This window comes from Barbatula barbatula (assembly GCF_947034865.1).
Source record: "Barbatula barbatula genome assembly, chromosome: 15".
Lineage (NCBI taxonomy): Eukaryota > Metazoa > Chordata > Actinopteri > Cypriniformes > Nemacheilidae > Barbatula > Barbatula barbatula.
The window spans coordinates 8,831,396-8,857,739 of record NC_136778.1 but is presented as its reverse complement, the minus strand read 5'-3'; the positions used below and the strand labels follow the sequence as shown (position 1 = coordinate 8,857,739).

Below are 26,344 nucleotides of genomic sequence, written 5' to 3'. Positions count from 1 at the left end.
GCAAGGCACCTTACCCCTGATTGCTCTGCAGTAATGTACCACTGTAGAAAACTACTTGTAAGTCGCTTTGGATAAAAGCGTCTGCCAAATGTATAAATGTAAATGAACCGCACTTTTTATATTTGGGCTACAACTATTTGTCCTGTACTACAAAACTTTAAACATCTATAGCACCGGTGTTAGCTGCAAAAAAGGTAACGTACAGCACAGCATAATTTTCTAAGCTCGGGGCAACATTAAAAACGTGTTTTGCCCAACCTTAAATCTCGCACCATCGATAGAGTCTGGAGTCATTCTACATGTGAAAAGCTCCTTATAATCCCTCTGCTGCCAATCATCCACCCTGGCTTTTTTCTCCTCGCACATTTCCTTTTCTACATGTTTCACAACATGTGCGTGTCCACCTACACACTCCCTTTCAATAGCCTACTTAATATTGGAAATGCGACACTGCCTACAGATAGCTGCATCCTTGGCATTCTTAGATAGCGGCAGGGAAGTAAACAATTAACTAAGTTACAGACAGCGGCACAATCTTGATACTGACTTTGTCGTCTAAATCAACTTATGAATACGGCATTGTTTTGGAAAAAGATGCTGACTAGGAGTCAAAAGGAGGTATGCAACATAAATAGAATTTTGTTTAAAGAATAGCAATTTGAGGGCACATGCTGTTCCGCAGGTGCATACTAGAACAATAACAAAGTGCAAGTCTGAAGGTGGGCAACCATATAAACCGGATTCATCAAATTAGTCAATCGCATCAAGACAAAACAAAACCGGTGGCCGTCCCGTTTAAGGACAGCGTTGCATCGACATCTCAAGGACATGGTGATACGAGTGCAAAGTTTAACCACTGTCTTTGCATGACCTTGTGCCTGCTGGGATACATTTTTAAACATTTCAAGTTAAAAAGAAAAGGCAGAAAGCACTTCAATCACGGCCCATCTCTTCAAATCCACCCCCACACAAACTGCATTTAGAGCCTGGCCAATACACAGTGAACACACACACCACCCACACAACGAAGAAAAGACATGCAAATGACAAATCAGTAAAGCCCTTAAAGGGAGAAAGCTGAGTGAGGGGCCATTAGTCAACCTACAACACAGACTTCACCCTTTCGACGTGACAAAATGTTACACAAGAAAAACGCAATGTGATCCAGAGCCCACTTACAGTCGGATACTTGAGATTATCAGATTCTTCCAAAGACACTGGCGCCTGTGATGTCCGAAACCGCTTTTCAGCTCACTACAGCCTTTGTCCTTCGAGAAATATTCAGAAAGCAAACACACTCGTTCATTTTAAAGGACTATGACATCACAAAGTATATCTGTATTACTCGTCAGTTAAGCAACTCCTGACGTAATAATCGAAAACACGCCACATTACTATAGCAACACATTCGGTGATTGATATAGTGTTAGTTCTCGCCTAAGTAAGATGATTAAAAGTGCACGTATCAGATAAGACATTTCATTGAAATATATTGCGCATCTGTCAGTGAGTCGTGCATTTAAATCTGCAAAAAAAAACAACAACCTTCAGATCCAGAGTTGGACCCAAACTCTTCCCCACAGCATTCCCATATTCACCTTGCGCTTTCCACATCAGAGCCGATCACAAGACGCGTTCGTATTAACACAATGTTTACGCTTTTCCATCAAATTCATTTATCTGTAACTTTCTGATCGATTACGGAATGAAGACCGAGCTAAGATAATCAGGTGCATCCGAATCTTTCTCGCGATCGGTAATCGAGAGATTTCAGAAATCACAAAGCAACGCTTTCGCGTAACAATCACATCCGTCGACCCTCCCGCGGACAGTTAGGCACGGTTATGAGTTGGTACGGACAGTTAAATCCCAGACATGTTGGAAACTCACCTTCTTCCCTTCCCACCTCTCGCTGGTCTCTCTTGCAGTCTTCTATCCACATAAATCTTGCGATAAAAGTCCGACACGAGCTTCTCTCTCCGCTCGGCGTTTCTCTTCAGCCGAGCGCAGTCTACGTTACACTCGTTGCGGCCCTTATTCCTGCTGTTTTTCCGCGTGTCGCGATTGATTTTTCCGCTTAATCGTACATCTACACCAGCAGCGGTGCCGTTGGCCCCACGTCTCCTCCACAATTATTCAACTTCGAAGTTCATACAAAAGTTGCAGCTCCGCCTCGCGCTGCAACTGCTGATGAGGTCACTGCAAGCCTCTGCTTCGCTTAGAGAGAAAACACGCGATAACTGGGAAAAGCGTTGAGCGTGATTTGGTGCCTAAACGCTTATTTGTATCTGTGGGAATGGGCCCCCTATGGATAAGGTTGCCTTAGCAACAGCACAATTTATGTGTTATCGCACGACTGGTGTTCAGTTGTCTTTGACGAGAAAAGGGTTGATTTGTGTTTTATTCAATTTGTGTGTTATTCCTCTAAATCTGTTATCTTTTAATCTTATTTTTATGACCATTGTATTTTTTCATGTGGCCATTTGATCCTTTGTATTATTAAAAAAGGTAGATTTTCTCCCAAAACCTTTTTGTTTTTTGCAGAAAGAAAATGAAAAAATGCTGTCGTATTATTTTATAATGTCACTTATATATTATTTATCGTTTTTGTATCATTTTTGCCCATTATGTTGGGCTAAAGTATTTCCCCATTCACCTCACTGTCAACCAGGTGTTTCTGCGGGCTCCCGTATGACCTTTCTTTCAAATTTTTTGAGGAATGCCTTTGTCCCATTTGAAAAAGAATCAATACTTGACACCCCCTACATGATGACCACGCTAGCGCATGTGTGACCTCTCCCGGGAATGTCTCTTCGGGGATGCTAGAGGAGCAGGAAGAATGGTCCCATTCATTTAGCTCTTTTCAAGCGATGCAGATACACTAATGCAGACTGACATGAAGAAAGGTGACAAGTTGTCACAGGACACAGGGTCTTTGTCTGGTATAGTGAGAAGTGCACTGCAGAAAGTGTGCGATGCCTCGAAAATGGCTGATGCACTACTTAGTCTAAGTGATTAACATAATTTAGCATACAAATGAAAAGCGAGCGTTGTTTATTATTGACATTTGTGTTATTTGTTTGATAGAAGTAATTGCCAAATACCCACAGAAAGAGATTAGATGACAACTATATTCATTGACTTTATAACCAGTTCCCTTAGCGCAAAGTTAATCAATCCTATTACAAGACAGTAATTATGTTCTCATAGAGAAACTAATAATCTTGCATCTTTTCATCAGACCTAGAAAAGATTTGAAGGTGCGCAATTGGATGCCAGATCTGTGTGATGTTTGTTTCTCTAGGTGCTCTGTGATTCAGTCAATATCCCAAAGCACATCCATGGCTGATTTCCAACTGACTTCAGGCCAAAAAACTAACATGTCAAATTCAGCGTTGTAACTCAGCGACACATAAACCAGTAGAAGAAATGAAACAAGGGATTTACAATACGTTTTGTTTCTGTCTGTGGCATATTTTAATGTTTTACAACCCGTTAAACACCTCTGCCAAAAACGCAACAATATAGGTTTGTAAAACTTCATCCACAAATAGTAAAACAGCCATTTATGATAATTCTGCGTTATGTAATTAATACAATTCAACCTTGATCTTACATGACTTAACTTATTCACTGGAGATAACAAGCAGAACCCCAGATGAATATTCAGAATCTTACATCAAAGGCTATGTCCATTTACTGTTTTGATTAAATAAATCCCATCCGAGGAAATAACGGCCCTGTATTCCTTTGACAGTATTCAGCCCCAAAACCATAAGAGAATAGATAAACCAAACCAACAGCAGGCCATTTACTGTATGTTCATATGCGCATGAAACCACAGATCAAACGCCTATCTCAACCTTTCTCGGCATCACCAAGCAGGAATAAAAGAGAGATAAGAAATGAGTCCGAATGCTCTGAAGATCTCTCAGGGTGCTTAACATTCCACAGTCAGCACCTCCAGAACTCCAGAGAGCCAGCGTGACTCACTTTGGTGTGAAAGCAGTGTGGTTAGGTAGGAGGATGACAACACAGTGCTTAGCAGAAGTGCCCTAAAGCTGGACCCCCCAACTGAACGCCCCCGCTTCATGCGCACACACCCCAAAAATAACACCGAAGCACATCTCGTTTCTCTTTCTGTACATTAGATAACATTCATTCATTCTATCAACGTTTGGCAAATTTAAGTTGTGAGCAAATCTGTGGACAAATGGGGATCTCAAAGAAGAATGTGGGTGACAAGATTAGGAAAGAGGATGCAAGAAAGAGAGAGACACTGAGAGAAAGACTTCAAGGGTTTTTCCTCTAAAGCCCTATTCCAGCATTAACATCAGCTTGACTCCACATCTTAATTTTGGAATGCTAAGAATGAACACACACACACACACACTAAACAGATGTGATTAGTTTTAGACTTCATGTCATGGTGCTTTAAATCAAAAGTAAGATTAATGACAGAAGCAGGATTAATGTGCGATCTCAGATAAATTCTGTTTAAAAATGTGAGTCACATTTCTTCGCTCTTATGTAATCTCCTGCCAGTGTTTATATTATCTGGTTTGTCCTTTATTTGAATGTCTTTATACCTTATCTCGGGTAGAAAAACTTGCAACTGTGACTGAGATGATTCCTGGCATATGTGAGATTTTGCGCAGACTCAGAAATGTCTCAGAAATGAGACACTGTTTGAAGCTCATTCAATTGACCCATAGACCTCTCTAGGTCTCTCAGAGATGACACAATGTCAGAGCTGTCATCTGGAGAACACCCCGTGATATCTTTATTGCTGTCAGATTTGATTGACAGTGATGCCCTGTTGTTTTAGGAAGTATGGGGAAACTTGAAATTGTGGATTTTACACACTTGACTTTTGAATGAATGCATGTTTTAAGATCCGATAAGCTTTTAGAAAATATAATTATAAGAAATAGTTTTCTTAATTTTTTGGTATTCTTTTTTCAACACTACCCTGCAGCAATTTATTAATATAATTATTTCCTCCCTGTTATGCTGACAAAAGCATCTGCATTTTGCACTTTAACAAGAATAAATTGTATCAGTTGTGTTCCGGGAACTTCCCAGAAAATCGAGCCCATGTTTGTACTACTGCAATGCTCAACCAATGGAGAGAAAATCATTTAAAAACAAATTTCACCATAATAAACTGTTATAGGATACTATTGTTGAGAAACAAGATTGGTAAACATATCTGTATCTACAGTCTACAGCATTGCAGTTAGATATGTGGCTATATAGCAACACTACAATAAAAATCTGATTTTACTTTGAAACATATATGCATTGTAAACTTTGATATATCAATGACCAACTAACAAATGCTGACAGGAACATATTGCAATTTCTTTGATCAAATCAGTATTCCCTTTTTTTATGTTTCCCGGCCTTTCAACAAAGTTTCTAGCATTCTTTATTATGGTTGTATGTATTGACTATTATAAAAGGACTTACTAAATAATAAATAGTGTCAGAGTATAAAGGCCTGGGAAACTTTTGATAAACAAAACTCGCACACCTTGGCAAAATAAAATATTTATCTATCTCTGATTTATAGAATACTTAACAGACACATTTCACACTGAAGGAGAATCATTAGATAAAAACCACACATTTTCTTCACTGTTCTCGTTTACCAGTATGTTTAACATAAGGTAGCCAAGGGCTTACATTCATTTATAGCTTTTGCACAACTGCCTCCCAGTGGTAACTGTTAGGGTTGCATTTCAACAACGGTCCACTTTTATTCATTAATTTATGAATGCAAGTATATAACAATACTGTAAATGTGATTAATCATATTCATTATACTAAATACGTTTTAATGTTTTTATATTTGAACCCTAATCATAATCACATTGCTATATCTTATCACATTAGGCCTACTTGCATCTTATCTTATAATTGTACAATAAATAACATACAGATTTAAATGTGTATTGTAGTCATTGCTAAATGTAAATGTATCAAATTGTTTTGTGGACATATTTCATTCAAGTTTCACAAATAACACAACAAACAGTAGCATTATTCAAGAGTTCATTCAAATCAACAAAGTACACAAGCACTTGCACATATAAATAATGCAGTAGTACAATATACATGTTATCATTTGCAATATTACCCATGTCACTTCAGCGCTGCACACTGGCCTCATGGAGCTGTACCACGCTGGGAATCAAAACAGTTCTGCATAAATTTCGCCAAGGTTGGGATGGAAATGAAATTGATCAAAGCATGATATAAACATTTTCCGGTTTCCATTGCTACGGTAATAATTAGTTGCTGTGGCAAATGTCAAACTGCAGCATTTCCAGAATAGCATAATGTCAACATATTCAACCCTATCTCCACGTGAAGAGTACTTATGGAAGAATAGAGGTTTGTTTTACAATGATATAAAATACCAGATGAAATCATGTTTTTTTTGTACATCAATTTACAGAAATAAAAAAACTGCATTCATTATCAATCACAGTGGACTAAAACTGGAAAGCAGCATGTTAGGTGACAATATTCTTACAGTGCCAAAGAAGCATTTTCTTTGTTACAGTGAGGTGAAAAAGTAGATTCATCAAGGGAAATCATAGATTTCCAGAGACCCCGTCTTTCAGTTTTAGATATAGGTTCACATGAAAGGGACACTTGATTTTTCACTCATTGTCATATTGTTCTAAGACCATGTGACACCAAAGAAGATCCGCATTCACTGTTCTAACAAAATTAGATCATTTGTGTTCAACCAAGGAAAGTCATACAGGTTTGGAAACAACAAGAGGTACACGATCATAGTATTTTTATTTTGGATAAACAGCAGAAGACTAAAAGAATTACATGTAAACTTGAGGGCTCCAGCTATAAATCCATATTACATCAATTACACCCCAAAATGCTGCATGATACTTAATAGAACTTTCCATCATATCTGTTAAATATGACTCTCAATGTGTCCTCTGATTTAACTGAAATGTTTAACTGAGAAATGTTATAGAAATGACTAAAGATGAATGAGACCGGAAATACTCAAAGGTTTCAGCTTCATTTATAGAAATGAATTATAAAATAAATAGTAATTCATATTAAATAATAACAATCAATAATAAATAAGCCATTAAAGGCACCAAACACCGTTAAGCAAGAATATGTTATTATTCAAAAGGATATTCAAAATCCAACATAAATACGGAAATAAATATTATGTCCCATCCTCAGCACCAGCAGGACTTAGGGGTGTTGTCACCAGCATTGCACAATCCCTCCTGCTCCTCAAAAACAGCAAGACTGAACTCATCATTAATGGAGCCTCCCAACAAATCAAGATCCTTCTTATTGGCTTGTAACACTAATTCAGCCAATCGTGTGAAAGACTGTAATGGAAAAAAGTGGAGAGGACAGCAATAAGTAAAATAGCTGCAGGCAGCAAAACACCAAACAAAAATGTGCGCACAAATTCAAGGTTGCAGAAACACATGAACACATTCTGCACATTTGTTGTTTCAATGTACAAATAAACAACTTATCAATTACAAAAATAACCTGACGGAAAACGAGGATTGCAGACAAATGTGTACCTCTGTAATGTTATGGTTGGTAAAGGCACTTGTCTCAAAAAAGTCCATCCCATAAGCTTTGGCAAGCTGGAGGAACAAAGGAGATTAGAATTTGGACAAACAAGTAAAATAAAAACAAACTCGCCCTCAAGACATTACAACCAAATGCATGTTATAAACATGACAGACTTTGTTCCTTGAAACACACATTTTGAAACTTTTGAAAGTGCTTTTGAGTGAGTACAAATGTATTTACCTTATTTCCCTGTTCTGTTGCTACCTGTCTCTTTTGTTCTTCATCAGACTTGTTCCCGACAAGTATCTTCTGCACCTTTTCAGGGGCATACTGATCATGGTCAAAACCAAAACAGAGACAATATGATTTATGAGAAGATTGAAAATCTTATACATATATATATATATATATATATATATATATATATATATACATACAGTAAAAAATAATCCAGAAAATATTTTTTAGTTATAGTAATAATAAACGTTATAGTAAATATAGACATATTTCATCTCGACAGCCTCACCTCATCTACATCACTGGCCCACTTCATGATGTGCTGAAATGAGCGCTCGCTTGTGATGTCATACACCAGAAAGATGCCCTGTCGATACAATATCATTTTTCAATCATGGATTATAATAAGATTTTATCAGTAATTGATCACACAGCGCTCACCATGAGTCATGAAAACTGACTTCTCAATGTCATCACCATATCTAACTCAAGAATAAGATGAAGTCACCTGTGCTCTTCTGTAGTACTGTTTAGTGATGGTCTGATATCTCTCCTGGCCTGCTGTGTCCCTGCATGCATACATCTGATTAGCCAACACAGTCAACGCTGTTAATAATGCAGAATACAAGACCATCAGAGCATAAACTTACCATATCTGTATTCGTACTTTGATGCCATCGATCTCTAAAGTCTTCATTTTGAAATCGACACCTGGAATAGAAAAGACAATCACATCAGAATATACAGTACAGATGGTTTGTCCAGAAACTTGAGTTGCATACAAGAAATTAGTCAACTGAAAACTGCACAGATGGGTTATAAGTACAATATGAACATGTCAAGATATTTCATTACCTAGAGGATGATGTCATTAAGGAATTAAATTTTTTAAGTGATGTTAATAATATGATGTGAAATACTAACAGGAAAGAATATATTACAATATTCTATAGTATTATACACCTTAAAATGGCATGTAAAATGTATGTTTATTACGACAAAAATAAGGGAAACATAAAACGGTTCTGTATAAGAAATTGCAAGGATAATTAGATTCTTGCAAGGTGCGAAATCCTAATGAGATCTTGGGCTCTGACAGAAATCGCCACTCTTTTAAAGCTTAGGAAGGCTGAAAAAATGAAGACAAATTTTGCACCACAGCACAACGGCAATAATAGTGGGCTATGTTTTAATAAACAGGATCATTGTGAGATTTTACAGCTCTTGCAAGAGTTGTTTTGCTAGAATATTTCACCCTCAAGAACAATTCTAACCACTCCAAACAGCAGTGTACGTGTCTCTCTAATCTTTGAGAAAAAACGACCAGTTTTCACTGGTGCCTCACAATGCTTCACCCAAGAAACCCTTTTAATCAATAACATGAGACACCAGATATATCAAGGGACCGTGTGTTTATATCAAACTATAGTCAATCTAAAGGGTTTTTATATAGCAAGAACAATTTACCACAACAGCATGTTGCCCGGGGCAAATATATACAGTAACTATGAACTGTTACAACCTGAGGCACACACAACTTTCTCTTTCTTTGTACTAATAACTTCTTGACAGCCCGGTATCAAAATATATATGGGACATAGCCCTGTGGTCTAAAGCTTATTGAACCAATTTAGGACTGGGCACACAGCATCTTTCAGGGCCGGTCAGACATACAGTTTTCAAGTGCTTGCAGTTAAAGATTGTTATGCATTACATCAGCGTTCATCCAAGAGTTTCATCCTGCATATGAATTAAGCCCAGAAAGGACAGACAGCCGGATGCAAGTATGAGTCAGATCTTCTGATTCTTTATTGATTCGGGAACATAACATTATCAGGAATGCTAGACATGCGTAATGCTTAATGCTTAACATTACTTGCTCCCCTTGGTGAGCAAGCTATGCAAAAAAACAAACCCTGAACTTCTGTGAAATATCAGTCTGACATTTTTTCCTCGTCTAATGAAGAATGTGGGTATAATTGATGGGTAAAGTACTTGGTATGATGTTCAGCCTTAGAGATAGTTCAATAGAAGAATAGTTCACCTGAAAATGTGAAGAATTTGAAACCGTTTTTTGCCTCCATGAAAGACAGGATGAGATATTAGGCAGGATGTCTGGGGTTTGCAAATGATAACAGAACTTGCATTTCTGCTTGAACTATGCTTTTTTTTATGTTAGTGATAATCCATTACTTCTAATAGTTTAAGTTTTACGTAAGTGTCACTTATTATTATGCATGCAGAGAGGTGAAATATGAAATGAAGTGATCAACGCAGCATTTTAACATTTTATGTTAACATTAAAACATTTTATATGGAAAATCTAATATCTTGGCAATTCCAGTGTTATAGATGTGACATTTTCAGTCAAAACTTCAAAAGTGAATCCTCCTAAAACGTTTTTATTATCAATATCCAACCAATAAGGCTTACTAAAGCGCTTTTTCATAGTGTCCCGACATAAAAAATATCAGTCTATGCACAAGTTTCGGATGTGACAAAAAAGGACATGTTTTTGAGAGACAGCATACTTTTCTGTGGATCTCTGCTAATTAAAATTTACCAATACCAAACAAATGGAGAAAGGATGGCTCATCATAAAACATAAAATAGTTATTATATTTAAATCTCTCCCATTAATAGGAATATGTACCCATATGAATGTGACAATTCACTTACCTGACTATGGGAAAAAAGGTTAAGAGATACTGTACTTCACATGGGTATTTAAACAACCAAATATTGAAATCTGACCTTTTGGTATTGTGAAAACCTTTGTAAAACGTTTTTCATTGATATTTGCATAGAATTGACCATTAAGTAAGTTAAAAAATGGGCTGTTCACAAAAGTGAATACTGAAATACCTTTTAACAACCCAAAACTCTTGCTTGTGCTATCCAAATATGAATAAAAATAATGGTATTCTCTTGCAGTGACAAAACAGCCCTTTTACAGCCAAATGTTATTTGACTTCTCGATCCCACCTCTTCTATATTTCTCACTGCTGAGACTTAAACTTGGATTGTAAAGCTAATACCAAATTCCATATCAATATCAATGCACAACACCTGCATGTATATGTTCACCTGGATGCCTATCAGGACCCTTTGTTGATCATCATAGCAAGAATTCATGCAACAACACACCTGCTCTTGATCTGTCATTAACATTAACGATTGACTTTCAGGGCTCATGTGACCCATTGATTTCGAACAAGAAATCCTCGTATAATAAAAGTGCAGTCGTCTGTTTTATCATGGCTTGTATACATTTTCTCAGCTTGTACAGCGAGCGCCATTAAAATCCAATTAAAGGTTTGTGATGGTAAATTGCAACAACTTCAAAATTCCACCACAGAGATAACAAAGCATCAAAAAGAGCCAAACGAGGTTGTGTGAACGCATCTCGTGAGGTGTAACGTTGATCCATTCTTTTCACGGCTCATGGCCCACGCGCTGCTACGGGCGTTCTTTCTTTCAAAGCCGCATAAGCCGTTTGTTCTGGTGCTCTTTACGGATGTATGTATGAAAGTATCTCTCTTACCGATTGTGGAAATGTGAGAGGGATGAAATTCATTGTCCGTGAATCTGCATAATAAACAGGTTTTTCCGACACCGGAGTCTCCGAGAAGCAAGAGTCTAAACAGCACATCGTACTGTTTGGCCATGGTGTCTTACGGTCACAATTAAAGGAACTCAGCGTCGGGTTTCCATGTCTACCCGCTTCACAGTATCATCTTCTCGCCTTTTCCATCGACCGCTCCGTGCTTCTGTGTCGATATCCCGAATAACTGTCGAGGTAAAACGCGATGTGATGTGTGCTGAAATGATCCAGGAACGCTGGTCTGGTGGGTGCGGTGGACTGGCGCGCGCTCTCTATTCGTTTCGCTGACATCCATCACACCTCGTGAAATGGGTGGAGATTACGGAGTGACAGCATCACGCCTTTAAATCGAAGTGGATTTCAATTGCCAACATATTCATGTAAATGAAATGCGTCTTAAATCATCTTCGGTGTGGAAGATCAACATCTTAGAGCGTCGCAAATTTATAGCATCATACATTTATATTTTTCTTTATTAGTATCATACGCATTATTATTATTTTAACCACATCAAATAGCAGAACTCCACAGACTAAACGCTGTGACATATGTTAGCTAATGCGCCTTCAGGCTTTCCGTACTTCGTCACTTGACTCCTCTCAGGAAGCCCCGCCCACACCATCTTGACACTTGCCATCGATCGCTTTCTGCTAGCGCATGTGTTTGTTAACATCATCATGGAAGGATCGTCTGTACCGCTGCGATGTTTCCGTGAATCGCACTCATCTGAGCTTTTCAACGATGACGGCGTGCAATCGGTGACCTCGAGAGAACAAGTGAGCTTAACTCGTAGTGTTAGTTAGCTAATTGGTATTAGCGCAGAGCTAACTGTCTATGAGCGGCACAGTGCTGTATGCTGTATGTTCTGCACGTGCAAGGAAATTTACTTCTGCATCCACCTCACCCGGTATTTATCCCGATTCATCCCCTGCCCTGCCGTGTGAGGAGTGCAGATTTATTTCAGATTTATATGAGCATGGGCCAATCAGGAGCGATGTGAAGTACTGTACACCAATGAGAATAGTCTCATACTTCACTGATTTATGTTATTTTGCACTGTAGTGTTGAAGGGTTTGGTCTGCGTTATAATATGGGTGATAGTTTTCATCTCTCAATTGTTTGTTTTCAGTTTTCCTGCTATTTAGAATGGTCTGGTTTTCTCTGGTATGCACTAGTTCTGCAAACATATAAGAATATATACTGTATATATTCAAGTATATGTACACCCTGGACAGGATGTGATGTCATCCACCCATATGCACACTCAGTGGTGAATTTCTGTGTGTGCGCATGTCATTTGGCTTGTTGTTGCTCACATTTTCTGTTTGGTTATCTCACATCCACATTTTTTGTTTCTTGTTCTGTCATTGAATCCAGAAAAAAGTTGAACGCAGTATTCAAGAGGTTTACAGTGTTTACCGGCAAATGCACACCTCACCACAGTAAGTAAAGTTAAGCATTTTATGACCATTAACACAGACACGGACTGCTTGCATCTCCAAAGCCTTCTGTGTTGCTACATTCGCCTTCAGTGTACTGTTTTATTAAAGATCATGTCTACAGCGGCAAAACCACCGTTAATGGTATTATATTCGAGTCCTCTTAAAAAACGGCGACAAACACCTGACTCCTAAGCACTACATATAATCATTCAAGGATTAAATTCATAGTACATGCATAAGGTTTGCATGCTGTGTTTTTACTGGTTCCAATAAACATTTCTCCAGTTAAAACGTTTGCAGATGTTGTGCACTTTGTGTATTATCACGGAAAATGTTTGTACATAAAAATAAAGCTAGACTACAATACGTTTATTAAACCCAACATGGTGTGTAAATAAACAGAAAGCAAAGCTGTTAGAAAAACATTATAAAAAGCATTCGACAGGGTTTCTGAAAAGGTAAATGATGGAAATGCATCGCATTAGTTCAGAAGCAAGACTGGAAGAGCACCTGCATTCATTCATTCATTTCATTGTATCAACTCGGCAGAGGGGATATTGATATCAAACTAAGTCATAATAACCTTTGGTGCTGTGTCAATAAAATGCTGAACAAGAGCAGCGATGCTGTTGTTATAACTTGAGTAGTCTATTACTTAATTATTTTGAATGTTAAACAATTTGACAACAAAGGTATTTTACATAAAACGTAATTCAGAAGTAGAAGTAAATACAACAATAGTTCATAAACAGATACATCATGCTGTCACAAAGTATTTTAAAGAATAAAAAAACTAAGAATAGAAAGTGTCTGCCAAAATGGAATGTATTTATTTCTAACATGTTTTCACAGCGTGTCATTTTAATATCAAAAGAGGTAACAAATTCATTATGCATAGAAGAATACAACAAATTTGCCTATTTTGGCATTAATTCACAAGAATCCTGTTTGTTGGGGGCTTTCGTCTTCTAGACATGAACTGACGGTATTGTAACATATCTAATGACTGTGCCCGGTAGAGAGAGCATCAGAGTAGAATGAGAACACGGGTTGTGATCTGTTCTCTCAGCTGAGGTACCCTCAAATTAAACTTGCCCAAGCATCTCCGCAATGTCAAGCGTACTGACTCACTGACACTTTCTTTGATGTAAATAATCGCAGGTTGCCAGCTCAGTGGTTGGACCTGCTTATATTATTTTAAATCTAGATGTGACATTGGTCTTTTGTCATCTTTTGTCAGGGAGCTTTCTATTAAAGCTGTGCGAGTCAAGAAAATAGAATAAAAAAATAGAATAGTAATGGTTAGTTGGTTCTAGATCCATGACTCACCACCCTCTCTATTTTTCAGGCCTGCTCTGCTGAGGGAACAACACTATCATTATCTGAAAAAAGGTTTACGCCATCTTTCTGATGGATATGAGGTAAGCAGTGTCTTTGAAAATACATTTACATTTAGTCATTTAGCAGATGCATCTATCCAAGGCGACTTACAAAGAGTTCGAGCAGCAATAAGCGATACATTTGATAAGCTACACATTAGGTGCTAATACAAAGTTAATAGTTTCAACAAAAGCTAGACCACTACCTGTTGAGAGAAGAGGGTTAGTGTTATTTTTTTCATTTGTCTGTCAAGTATTCACAGAAGAGGGGTGTTTGAAGTAGATTAGGAAGATGTTCCACCATGAAGGAGTTGGGAAGGAGAATGAGTTGGAAAGCGATTTAATGCCCTTATGAGAAGGCATTACAAGGCGCCGCTCGTTTGCTGAACGCAGGGTTCTTGATGGGGTGTAGGAGTGTAGTAGGGTGTGAAAGTATGCCGGCGCAGATCCAGTGATAGTCCTGTATGCAAACATCAGTGACTTGAATCTTCAACCTGTAGCCAGTGGAGAGAGATGAAAAGGGGTGTCACATGAGCCCTTTGGGCTGTTGGAAGACGAGGCGTGCTGCTGCGTTTTGAACCAGCTGTAGTGGTTTGATAGCCTTTGCAGGAAGACCAGCAAGGAGAGCATAGCACCTTTCGAATGTTGAATAAGGCATATCGACAGGATCGCGTTGTCTTTGCAATGTGATCATTGAAGGACAGCTGTTTATCAAATATGACTCCGAGGTTCCTGGCTGATTCGGACAGTGATTGTGGAATTGCCACGTTGGGTGGTGAGATCGTTTTGCACCGTTGGGTGTGCCGGAAAGTACATTTAAAGGGACAGTTCACCCTTAGGACTGTCCCTTTAACATTGCAGTCACTCACAGACATCATCATGTCTTTTCTAAACCTGAGAGCACAAAAGGTGTCTAACAGATTGGTCTACAGTAGTTAAATGTCCAAACGGCTCTACGCTTGCATAATGTAAGTGGATACGGACTAGGGGTGTCAGTAATCCTCTAATGGCAATTATTTATCTTAACCTAAAATTTTCAGATCTTAAAGGGATACTTCACCCGAAAATGAAAATTCTGTCATTAATTACTCAATCTCTAGTTGTTCGAAATACATTTGTTTGTTTAGTTGAACACATATCAACTTCTCCAACTTCTCCAGAAAGATATTTGGAAGAATGTTGGCAATGGCAACTGAGTTCTGGGGCTTCATCGACTACCATAGCAGAAAAAATGTAAATGGCTGTCAAAGGTGCCCCAGAACAGCTTGCTTTCCTAAATTCCTCAAAATATCTTCTTTTGTGTTCAAAAGAACAAAACTACTATGGTAGTCAATGGTGCCCCAGAATTGTTTGTTGCTAACATTTCCAAGTATCTTTCTTTGCGTTTGACCGAACAAAGAAATATATTTAAGTTGCGAACAGCTTGAGGGTGAGTAATTCATGACAGAATTTTAAATGTTACATAGAGTAAGCCACATATTGCTGGAGGGGAGGGGCAGTAACGAGTCCCCCCCCTCACGGTAGCTCCACCCTCACGCAAAACTTGTGACAGGAAGAGAAGTCGTTTTGGGGGGAGGTTTACATTTTTGATTAAAAATAACACATAAAAGAAAGTACACAAAATAAATCATTTATAAAAAACATATACAAACAACACTACAATATTCCATAAAAAAAAGAATCGTACATTTTGATTTTATTTTGACTTTAAGGATCTAGGACTTTTAAAGCCATGTGATCCATGTGTTTGGTCGTCAAAGAAAGAACACCGTGTTCCAAAGCAGCTCTGTGTGTGAGGGTGGTTTTAATGGCTGCTGAATCTGCATGTTGTCTGGCTTCAGTGTTTGGATGCCAGCCGGCCTTGGCTCTGCTATTGGATCCTGCACAGCCTGGAGCTGCTAGAAGAACCCCTTCCGGCGGCGGTTGCATCAGAGTGAGTACTCGCTACTATATATCTCCACACGTTCGTATTAAAACCCTGTACCCATGAGCCCCTGTAGGTGCCCTTACCCAGTTACTTAATCTTAATGTGACCACTTTTATTAGCATGTATCCGGTTTTATCTTTGATGACCATGTGGTTTTTAGTGTTACGTTTTATACTACATTTATGTGATTTTCATTTACAATTGTCCTCTAGCGTGTGTCAGTTTCTGGCGAGGTGTCAGAGCCCGACAGGTGGCTTCGGTGGAGGTCCGGGTCAGCTTGCTCACCTTGCACCCACCTATGCTGCTGTTAATGCTCTTTGCATCCTTGGCACAGATGAGGCCTACAATGTCATCAACAGGTTTGACATTTGCCTCCTAGTATGATATTGTCAGTTGTCTACCTTTATAAATTGCATTAAGCACATCACCATGGAAACACAATGTTCGCCCCTCCCCCACAGAGAGAAGCTCCTGGACTTCCTGTATTCTGTGAAACAGCCAGATGGCTCCTTTGTGATGCATGTGGGTGGAGAGGTGGATGTCAGGTGAGCTCTTCCATTGTGAGTTCAACATACCTTGGAGCTTTCTGAAAACTGCAGTGCATCTCTATTCCCCACAGTCTGACGTTACTGCAGCGAAGCATTTTTTCTCAACAGGCAGATCAGTTCTTAAAGGTCTTCATGTTTACTATAGGTCTACGCTTAGCAAATAAAGTCGCTTTGATAAGCAATTGGATTTTAGAGAGTTAGACAATAAGTCTCATTTCTTCTGCTATGTTTTTTGCAAAGCACATTCTCTCCATTAAATGGTGATAATCCTCCATTGACTTCTGATTGCATATGTGTTTCTGATCTGACAGGAGTGCATACTGTGCAGCTTCTGTGGCTTCACTCACAAATATTATCACACCCACCCTGTTTGATGGGACGCACCATTGGATTATAAGGTCAGACCTGCAACGTCCTGTTTTAAAACTCTGTTACTCTGTTGGATGTTACGGGTTGAAGTGTGAAATGTTTAACAATTGTATTTTGGTAACTTAACATGGCCTATTTAAATCTAAAATGTTTTCCCATTTACACACCCTCTTGTCAAACCAAACCAAGAATTTCTTTCTTCTAGAGAATACAAACAGGATTAGATATTTGATCTTTTAGTGTTTCTTTTAACAGAGTTGAACTTTGAGCATGACAAAGCCTATTTAAGTGTTACAAACTTTTACCATTTACCGACCCTTGTGTCCTTCAAACCCTGTATGACTTACTATCTTCTAGGGATCACAAACACAAAGATATTTTGAAGAATGCTGGTAACCAAAGAACATCGTCCCCTTTTGATGCACACAAAACAACTGAGACATTTTGCAAAATATCTTCTTGTGTTCCATAGTCCAGTTCTAAACAGGTTTTGAATCACATGAGGGTGAATAAATGATGGCAGAATTGCCTGGGGTGAACTCTCATTCAATCATTTTTATGATTTTATGATTTTTTGAGGAAATGTAAAATGGCAGTATTTAGTAAATAAACATTTCAAATAAAGATGTTTAAAAATGTCTATCCTATTACACACTTAATGTATAAAATGTTTTGTTGAAAAAAAACGTTATGGATGACAAGCATTGTAACCTGGGAAGGATCCATAAATACTAATACACTGTCCTTTCCTTTGGTTCTTCAGTTGTCAGAACTGGGAGGGGGGTTTAGGTGGAGGCCCAGGACTTGAGGCACACGGTGGCTACACCTTCTGCGGCACCGCTGCCCTGGTCATACTGGGCAAAGAACACATGCTGGATCTTAAAGCCTTGTTAGTAAGTCCGTCGTGTTTGCTTCTGTTTTCTGTTAAACTTCACATTGCCTGAGTCTTCCTGTCCATTAATAGAATAAACTGTGCTTTATGAGATAAGCTGAAGGTCAGTGGTGTACGTCCTGAAATTTCTAAAGAATCTCATTGGTGGTTATTTAGGGACAAAATCATGGTTGAAAATAGTAATATCGGTGTGCTGGCATCTTATTGAAGTTTAGATCAGCAGTTTACATTAAAGTGAGTTGCAGTAAATTTGTGTCAACAAGGTAACAGCAGTATTGACCGTAACCTATTATAGTCTGTAAATTGTGTGGTTTTCTCCCTTATTTTTCATTAGCGATGGGTCACCAGCAAACAAATGCGTTTTGAAGGTGGATTTCAGGGCCGGTGTAACAAACTGGTGGATGGATGTTACTCTTTCTGGCAAGCAGGGCTTTTACCATTACTCCACAGAGCTCTTTTCAAAGAAGGTGAGCAATCATACACTTGCTTTTATGAAAACATAAATAGACTGATGTTTGTTGCCGTTTCTGACCAAGAACCAGCCGATCAGAAAAAGGCAACGTACAGTTACCTATCATAGTTCATTTTATTTTGATGTACTGTTTATGGGAAGGGATTTCTGATGTATATGATAACTGAACATCACACATTTTGGCAAATACAGTAGATAGTTCGTCATTGTTGGTTGTATCAACCCAGTGTTAATACAACTTAAAACTTTTACAGAGGGTTTGTATTTGGTTTCATCGTAAGCATTCATTTCAAGTTAAGAGGTTTTATTTGGATTTGCAGTTTTAGTGTATTACCCAATGAAAACATTGCTGTGTGTTGAAGGAGACTCAACGCTGAGTGTGAGTTGCTGGATGTTTGAGAGAAAAGCCCTGCAAGAATACATCCTCCTCTGCTGCCAGAATCCTGGTGGAGGCCTTCTGGATAAACCCGGCAAGTGGGTACAGCCCCTTGACTACACACACACACACGTTCAACTAATACAACCCGCATAATATCACCAATTACATTTTTAATAAAACCTGAGGGAGGATTTACCAATGTACTAAATGTTTAACTCATTTGGAAAGCGTTGTTTTTTCAAGGATGTCTATCTTTAAAAACAAGTCTTGAAAGGGCGTACTCACACTGTCCCAATCAGGATTTATCGATCGGCTTTATGATAATAAAGTACGCAGGGGTAATCGCTCTTGTATGACAATGATATCATAAGCTTAGAAAACATCCATTATTGTGGAAGGCTTACATATTTATCATAACTTATCTTTATAGTTGGTGTGAATGGCCCTCAACACACAAGCTCGCTTTCCATTCCCAGTTACTTGAATTAAAGGAGTAGTTCACTTTGAAGTAAGCCCCCCTTGACCTGTATAGTAGTTTTTATTCCTACTATTGAAAATCAACGGAGGCTTATTTTAAAGTGAACTACTCCTTTAAAGAAAGTTTCCCTTAAAAATGAATATTCTGTCCTTATGTAATTTCAAATTTGTATGGCTTCCTTCTTGTGGTAAAGACAAAAGGAGACATTCTGAACAGTGGTTGGCCTTTTCCATGTATATGCAATGAATGGGGAACTTGAGCTTTCAAGCTTCAAAGAGACTTTAATAACAGTTCATTGTCAATTCCTCTCAGGTCTAGAGATTTCTACCACACGTGCTACTGTCTGAGTGGACTCTCAATAGCACAGCATTTTGGAAACAAAGATCTCCATAATGAATTGGTCCTCGGTCGAGACGAGAACAGACTGGTAGGAAATACAGAATGCATTGATGTATTAACATGTATTAATGTTACTTTAACGTTCTCATATTTTTCCATTAAGGCACCTACTCATCCAGTTTACAACATCGGCCCGGAGAAGGTCGCCCGGGTGATCAAACATTTCCACCGGCTGCCAGTCCCAGTTTTCACAGGAGCTACGAATGATACGGACCAGTCATAGACTTTCTTTTCTATTAAAAGATATGTGAGGAATTGAGCTAGCTCGATCTGAAGCAGAGGCGTCATCTGTAAATGCTGTAGAGAGGAATATGTTGGTTTGTACTACAAAAACACACCAGGGGTCTTTCTCCTAGTTTCAGCATGGGATTTTGATTCTGGAGAAACAGTGGAGACCTGCCAAGGTGTTACCAATGCGCCAGTCAATGAAAGTTTATTTGCACATACAGTACCAACTTACTTTGGCTTTTGGTAAATGTTTTACTGGAGTGTATGTGGCAGTAGAGTTCTGGATAGAAATAAATAATTTGTATTATGATTTACACTCTTATTGTCCTGATTTCTGTGTTACTGACTTTGCTATTAAAAGGGGAATGGGTGTAACAAACTTAAGTTCCTCACCACATCAGCTCTTATACTATTTTGTCATTTTGGCTGCAGTGAAATTGAATTGTTTTAGGACCATGAGGTAATTCAGATTTTCACATCATTATTGTATGTTTATGGTGTAGCAGAATGGCACTGTAGGTGCAAAAGAATCAAGGCATATGTAAAGGATAAAATAGTTTTATTTATATTCTCATTGTAAAGGTAGGCCTCACCTTGCAAGACAACTGTTGGCAGTATGTACAACATACCTGTAATTTCCATGGAATGGAATCAGACAAAGAAAGACCTACTCAGTTTTACTAATGTCCTAAGTGGAAAATATGGTAAAAGATATACACGTACTCAAAATGCAACTTCTGTGGTGTGCTGCGGTCAAATTTCCAATCAACATTTATCTTAAAAGTCACAACATGAATCTACTCTTTCAATATTGAATAGCTTCGTTGGGGAAACAAGTTGTGGAACGTTCATATTCCCAATATGGAGTGAATACATCAATTTAATCACTGGGAGGCTTGAATGACAGATGCTAAATAAATGCTTAACCACTTTCGGCCTCCATTTTAAAAATCATTTTTTTCAACCTGTAAACTTTTACTACATCAGCATCAGGCTTAAACAACAAATACAACACAAGCTCAGCAGCCTTCCTATAAAGCATGTTTTTTATGTCAAAATGTATGACTCATCCCATAGTTGTAACATGGGGTACATTGATAAGATGCTTTAAAGTAACTGAACATTCCTTTATGGAAACTTACAAATATTTAGAAAGGCAAACCACTCAGGACAATTTAGCCAAGGGTAAATTCTAAGCAGGCTTTAAGATATTCAACAAAAAATATGTATATTTTAGCAGTGCTATGAGCTGTACGCCTCATTCACCCCTTTGGATTCCACCTGGAGGGATTGTAGTTGAGGGTACGAAAAAGCATCAAGTCCTTAAATTACAAAGCTGCCTCATTTTGGGTTTAAAATCATCGTTTCTTGTTGCGCGTGCCAAGACGCAAGATGGACGAACTCGGAAAGGGAGGGAGAGAAAAACAAGCCATGATTTCAATTGTGAGTCTTTCCGTTAACAGGTGTTCCTCACTCTTGTGACCCTGTATGGAGGTTTTCTGCAGATTTGAGGGTTCTCTGGTTCACATTCACCGAAGGAGATTGATCAAGAAGGTTTGGGTAGATACAGGTACATACAAAACTAAACTAAACTAAACAGGCCATTGCTGTGACTCTCCCTCCCCTCAAAGGAGAACTTTGTGGAGCAGGCTGAAGATATGCTGTTTAGATATCTTCCCCACGGTGTTTCTTCCGGATGCGCTGTTCTTCCGGCTCGGACTCTGAGCTCGAGTCGGAACCACCATCGAATGCCGATACAGCGCTGCCTTTGGGGTTGGTGTACAGGCTGCTGTCTGAAGATGAATAGTTGGCCTGAAGTTGCGTGGTCCCCTTGACTTTCTCCAGTGCCCTTACTAGAAATGTTCAAGCATACATCATGCAAAACAGCAGACATTTTTAATGCAACAGGACTCAATACGAGGAATTATGCACTCAGTTCCTGAGGATTTGGCAACACCCACCTTGTTGCTCCAGCAGAGCGTTCTGCCTCTTCAGGTCATCGATGTCCTGCTGGTGTGTGTGGTTTTTTCGTCGCATGTACTGTATGTACTCTGTGGCTTTATCTAGGATCTGAGCTCGGGATGCCTGTTTGATAGATTGCTGTCAGCAACAAATGAAAAACTAGATTTTGACGCAAGGAATGCTTTTTGACATGAATTCCCAAACATTTTCCCCAACCAAAAATTGCTTTAACAAAAAACAAGAAATTCTCCACATCCACACATCTGAATCAAGTATAAAAGTCAACTATATTTTTTACACATAAATGCAAATAATGCCTCAATGAAGTCAACAACATGCCTTGAAGATCAACAGAAAAATGCACTATCACAAAAAGTGAACTTCTTCAAACAAAGCTTATCTGAAGCCATTCTGGTGCCAGGGACACAAGAAATCGTATAGTTTATTTCATAGAACTAAGATCCAGCCCTCTATTTTAGACCTGCCAGAAAAGGAAGGGGGGATACCCCATTTCCTTAGTGTCTTCCTGGCTCCACGCCTGCATTTAAACCACATCTATCAGTACAGACCACGTAGCATCTAATCCAAACCACTATCCATTCATACCCAAACATAAAACTTTATTCTATCACACAATACATTTTTAAATAATCACATTTGAAACAAATTCTGTGACACTTCTATTACAATCACAATACACATTTCCTTAACTTCATCACATCCTCGTGGTTTTACCATCAACTTTCACCAACCTTTTCCCCTTGCAAGGCAGGAACGGAATCACGAAGGCTGTGAAAGCTGTCTTTGATGTGGTCCCTACGCTTGCGCTCCAGCGCATTGTGGTGTGCCCGTTTGTCTGCCTGCAATGAGAGGAATCACAAGGGCTTCAGCCTCTTTGTTTCTGATTAGATGATATTAAATAATAACAACTATTAACAGCATTTCCTAATTAATTATAGATGTAATTTAAAAAATCTAAAAAACTAACTAAAGCAAATGCTGATTTAAGAGGATTTAAAGACCTAGATGAACCAATGAATAAGAGAACCAACTGGTCAAATTGTATAGGGATGAATAACGCTCGTGTTGGTCATACTCATAACATTCTTTAGCTAATCCAATGGATTTTTTTGTTATTCATTCATTCAGGACATTTTGTAATAAGAATAAAATGCTTGTTATCTAAATCGTGACCCTTGCAATTTTCCTTAAAAAGCCTCTACATCACGCCTCATTCGGTATCCTTGGACCATTCCCCTGAAAAAAACAACAACATGGCCATGTCAAAGGGCTTGGCCGAGGCTGTTATTACATAAAGGAACAGCTGTAAAACCTGTTTCAAATCTATTGACTCATTAACAAGTGTCTCTTTCGTGTTCTGTGGAAAAAGAGACAAAAACGAAAGCAGTTATCCAAACACAGAACTGCCACTGGGCAACACAAACACATTCCAGTGTCTCTGAGCCACCTGGAACAGTGTGAGGTGTGGCCACAGTGTTACCGGAAGATTCAGATGGACAGTTTCGTGTGTAAAAGGTTACGCTGTACGCTATGTCAGGATTGTATTACACAGACTTGAGGTGTAAGCGCTAATGATTGCTCAACATGTGGCTTGTCCACAATGCAACTGCTCTTCTGTCACAAGAAGTTTGACAGGCCCATGTCTCTAGGAACCTTGGTGAATATAAATAGTCTAGTATAATGAAATTTAAGTCGCTATGGATAAAAGCGTCTGCCAAATCGATAAATGTTAAAGTAAATAAAATTTAAGAAAAAGCTAACGATTATAAAAAATAAAGCAAGGGTCTAAACAAACTTGTTGAGGAAAACTGTCAGTATAGTCCACGCAGCCCTGTTGTCTTATGATCTCAACATCCTGATGTAAAAACTATTTCCTCCCTGAAAAAAACGAAAGGGGAGATAAAAGAACTTTGGGGAAATTGCAGACCTTGTGTCTCCAGTCTACACAATAAGAACTCAGAGCTAGTAAGAAATAAACAACAAGAAAAAAGCTACTTCAGGGCTCAAAAAAAGGACAGTGCTACTCTATTGCCTCATGTTTGTTGATTGTGTTTTTATCCTTACATTTTAGAGAGTTGTGAATATATCTGTTTATTAACAATATGATACAGCATTATTTTAGGGGTTGTGGAAAGTTACTTGGTAAAAAAAGCAACATTAAGTAATTTATTTCTAACATGCAATAATATTTAGTTTCTATAAAGGTGAGTACAATTTTGAAATACTTGCCAAACTGCGACAGAGCTTCACCTTAAATTTTCTGACCAATAAACATTTAACATCAAAACATGCTGGTAGGAGTAACTGTATTTTTGTTGATTTTCTATCCGATCAGATGTTGCTACCCTCACGGTGTTGTACGAGGTTAAGGTTAGGGTTAGGGTTCAAGGAGGGGTTACTGTTATCTTTTGTATGGGAGGTAGTGCAATCTGATGATGCAGAATAACACAAAACATTGACAGACAACAGCAAAAATCAGTCAAAGATGTTGAAAGATATACAAGACCCCTTTCTTGTTAAACAGAGAGTAGCACAATACACGTGGAGCAGACATTTAAGGACTAAAAACAGGACTTTAGACATAACAATGGCAACAAATAACGTCAAATCAAGACTATGACTAGACATAGCAGCATAATCCCCAAAACAATATCTCATGTGCACGATTTTCTATTTCCAATTTACGACCGAACATTTTTGTTCTACTATGAAAATTATTTAAATGGCTTCCGTCTGGTTTCTGAGAGATTCAACGCACACAGTTTAAACTAAGCATAACATTTTTCAATAAAGGATTTCTATGTTTTCAGGGTGTCATGCCCAACAGCAGCATTATGCACTCGGACAGGCCCCAGGCTTGTTTGTGATGTTCATAATGACCAAAGCAAACGCATTACGCATACCAACGTGTTTATAAATGCACGAGCAAAAGACATTAACAAATAAAAGGTATCTGCCCAGATCATTTACTACTCTTATATACAATTAATAATACAATGATAACATAACTGTATATTATAATAAAAAGTGCACAACGAACGTGAAATGTTTCATGTATTTGTAATTACACCGGAAGCTCGTTAAAAACGTTTGGCAGCTTTTACGGGGAAGAAATAAATAATAATAGGAGGAAGGGATATCATGATGCTCATTTCGTACATATTCATATAGATAAAGTAAGAGTTAAAGCTATATTTATAATGCCATCGTTCCCACAGCTAGCGACGCGACACACCAGAACGCTCCTATAATAAAGAGCTTCTTTCGACGCTTATAACGGGAGCGTTCTGGTGTATCGCGTCGCTCGCTATACGCAGCCAACAACACTCACGTCCCTCCCTCTATGCAGCAAGTGACCTGCTGTCGAGCACTGAGCCCCCTAAACCGTCCAAAAACAAGCACACTCAACAAGCCGTCGATCACGTTGACTCAATCCGGTACATCTCCCCATTTACTCTTGATCCTCTCTTGTTTTGTCGTCCTCCGATGCAAATTTATTACGGCCGTTCAGTACCTACCCGGAAATAAATTGCTGCTAATCTCAAAAAGAGAAGATATTTTCGGCATTCTAGGCTAAACTGGATTAAATGCTCCGTTTATTACGCACCCCAGTGTGAAATCTCGATGAATCTTCCTGTAAAAACAAAACAGAAAAGTACAATTGTAGCTACAGATGTAAGAGTAATAGTTAACTGGCTATTTATGATGAAAAAAATGGCAAATCATGTACAGATATGGAGTCGAACTACTTGCTCCTCTGGATATTCTTATGTAAATTAGCTGGTTGAAAATATTGATTTCAAGCGCTAGGTTGGCTAAGTAGCTAGCAGGCTAGCCTCGTATTGAGACTCTGGTATCGAAATACAAGAGGGTTCGTTCGCTGTTTGCCAAGATAATCGAACAAACAAGCTGAGCGAAGGCAAAAATAAATATACTCACATCGCTATCGACCTCGATATCATCGTTGTCGCTCATTCTTCGGCGAAGATAGATGGATCTACACGAATTGTTGTTTTGAAGACAACATAAAATAGGGCCCAAAATCAAATGAACAAACAGGAGAGATTCTCTGCCGAAACGAAATCAACGGACTCCCTACACGTGACTCGCCTACACACGGACATTTACCATGGCGTGTCACACCTATGACGGCAGCGCAAGGCATCGTGGGAATTGACGTTTTTTCGCGGCCGTTGTAACGACAATTTTATTGTGTAAAACTACATTAACCGTTCGGCATCTCAGGGTGGCGTTTCTACCTCGCGGTAGGCAAAACCCTTTTTGGTTGGGATTAGGTATGGTAGTTGTAGTTTATTTTTTGTTATCGTTCAGTAGCGTTGCCATCAAGACACGTGGAAAGTGCTCAATGCCACACAGTGCTGTCTGTTATAACCATAGGCTTATAATGCGTTCCGATAAACAA

General features: G+C 38.6%; 3 protein-coding genes across 6 annotated transcripts; 1 reads left to right on the top strand and 2 right to left on the bottom strand.

The window, feature by feature from the left end:
* Positions 1-6,041: 6,041 nt before the first annotated feature.
* Positions 6,042-12,026, bottom strand: rab15 (RAB15, member RAS oncogene family). Its single transcript, XM_079474304.1, has 7 exons — positions 11,366-12,026; positions 8,472-8,532; positions 8,330-8,390; positions 8,111-8,188; positions 7,825-7,914; positions 7,590-7,655; positions 6,042-7,385 (listed from the first exon to the last, which is right to left on the bottom strand). Exons 1-7 carry the CDS (start codon positions 11,487-11,489, stop codon positions 7,227-7,229), a joined length of 639 nt encoding a protein of 212 aa, XP_079330430.1. The 5' UTR covers positions 11,490-12,026; the 3' UTR covers positions 6,042-7,226.
* Positions 11,967-20,248, top strand: fntb (farnesyltransferase, CAAX box, subunit beta). Its single transcript, XM_079474303.1, has 12 exons — positions 11,967-12,201; positions 12,803-12,867; positions 14,216-14,288; positions 16,088-16,179; positions 16,386-16,532; positions 16,635-16,718; positions 17,033-17,119; positions 17,854-17,983; positions 18,317-18,449; positions 18,817-18,928; positions 19,624-19,738; positions 19,814-20,248. Exons 1-12 carry the CDS (start codon positions 12,103-12,105, stop codon positions 19,931-19,933), a joined length of 1,257 nt encoding a protein of 418 aa, XP_079330429.1. The 5' UTR covers positions 11,967-12,102; the 3' UTR covers positions 19,934-20,248.
* On the bottom strand, positions 20,242-26,077 carry max (myc associated factor X). 4 transcript variants are annotated; one of them, XM_079474305.1, is made up of 5 exons: positions 25,861-26,077; positions 25,529-25,555; positions 22,653-22,760; positions 21,900-22,038; positions 20,242-21,791 (listed from the first exon to the last, which is right to left on the bottom strand). In XM_079474305.1, the coding sequence occupies exons 1-5, from the start codon at positions 25,894-25,896 to the stop codon at positions 21,604-21,606; spliced, it is 498 nt and encodes a 165-aa protein (XP_079330431.1). In that variant the 5' UTR covers positions 25,897-26,077; the 3' UTR covers positions 20,242-21,603. The 4 variants fall into 4 exon arrangements, with proteins under 4 accessions (XP_079330431.1, XP_079330433.1, XP_079330432.1 ...); XM_079474306.1 differs by having other exon boundaries at positions 20,482-21,791; positions 21,900-22,023; positions 25,861-26,033; XM_079474307.1 differs by lacking the exon at positions 25,529-25,555 and having other exon boundaries at positions 25,861-26,062.
* Positions 26,078-26,344: the final 267 nt, after the last annotated feature.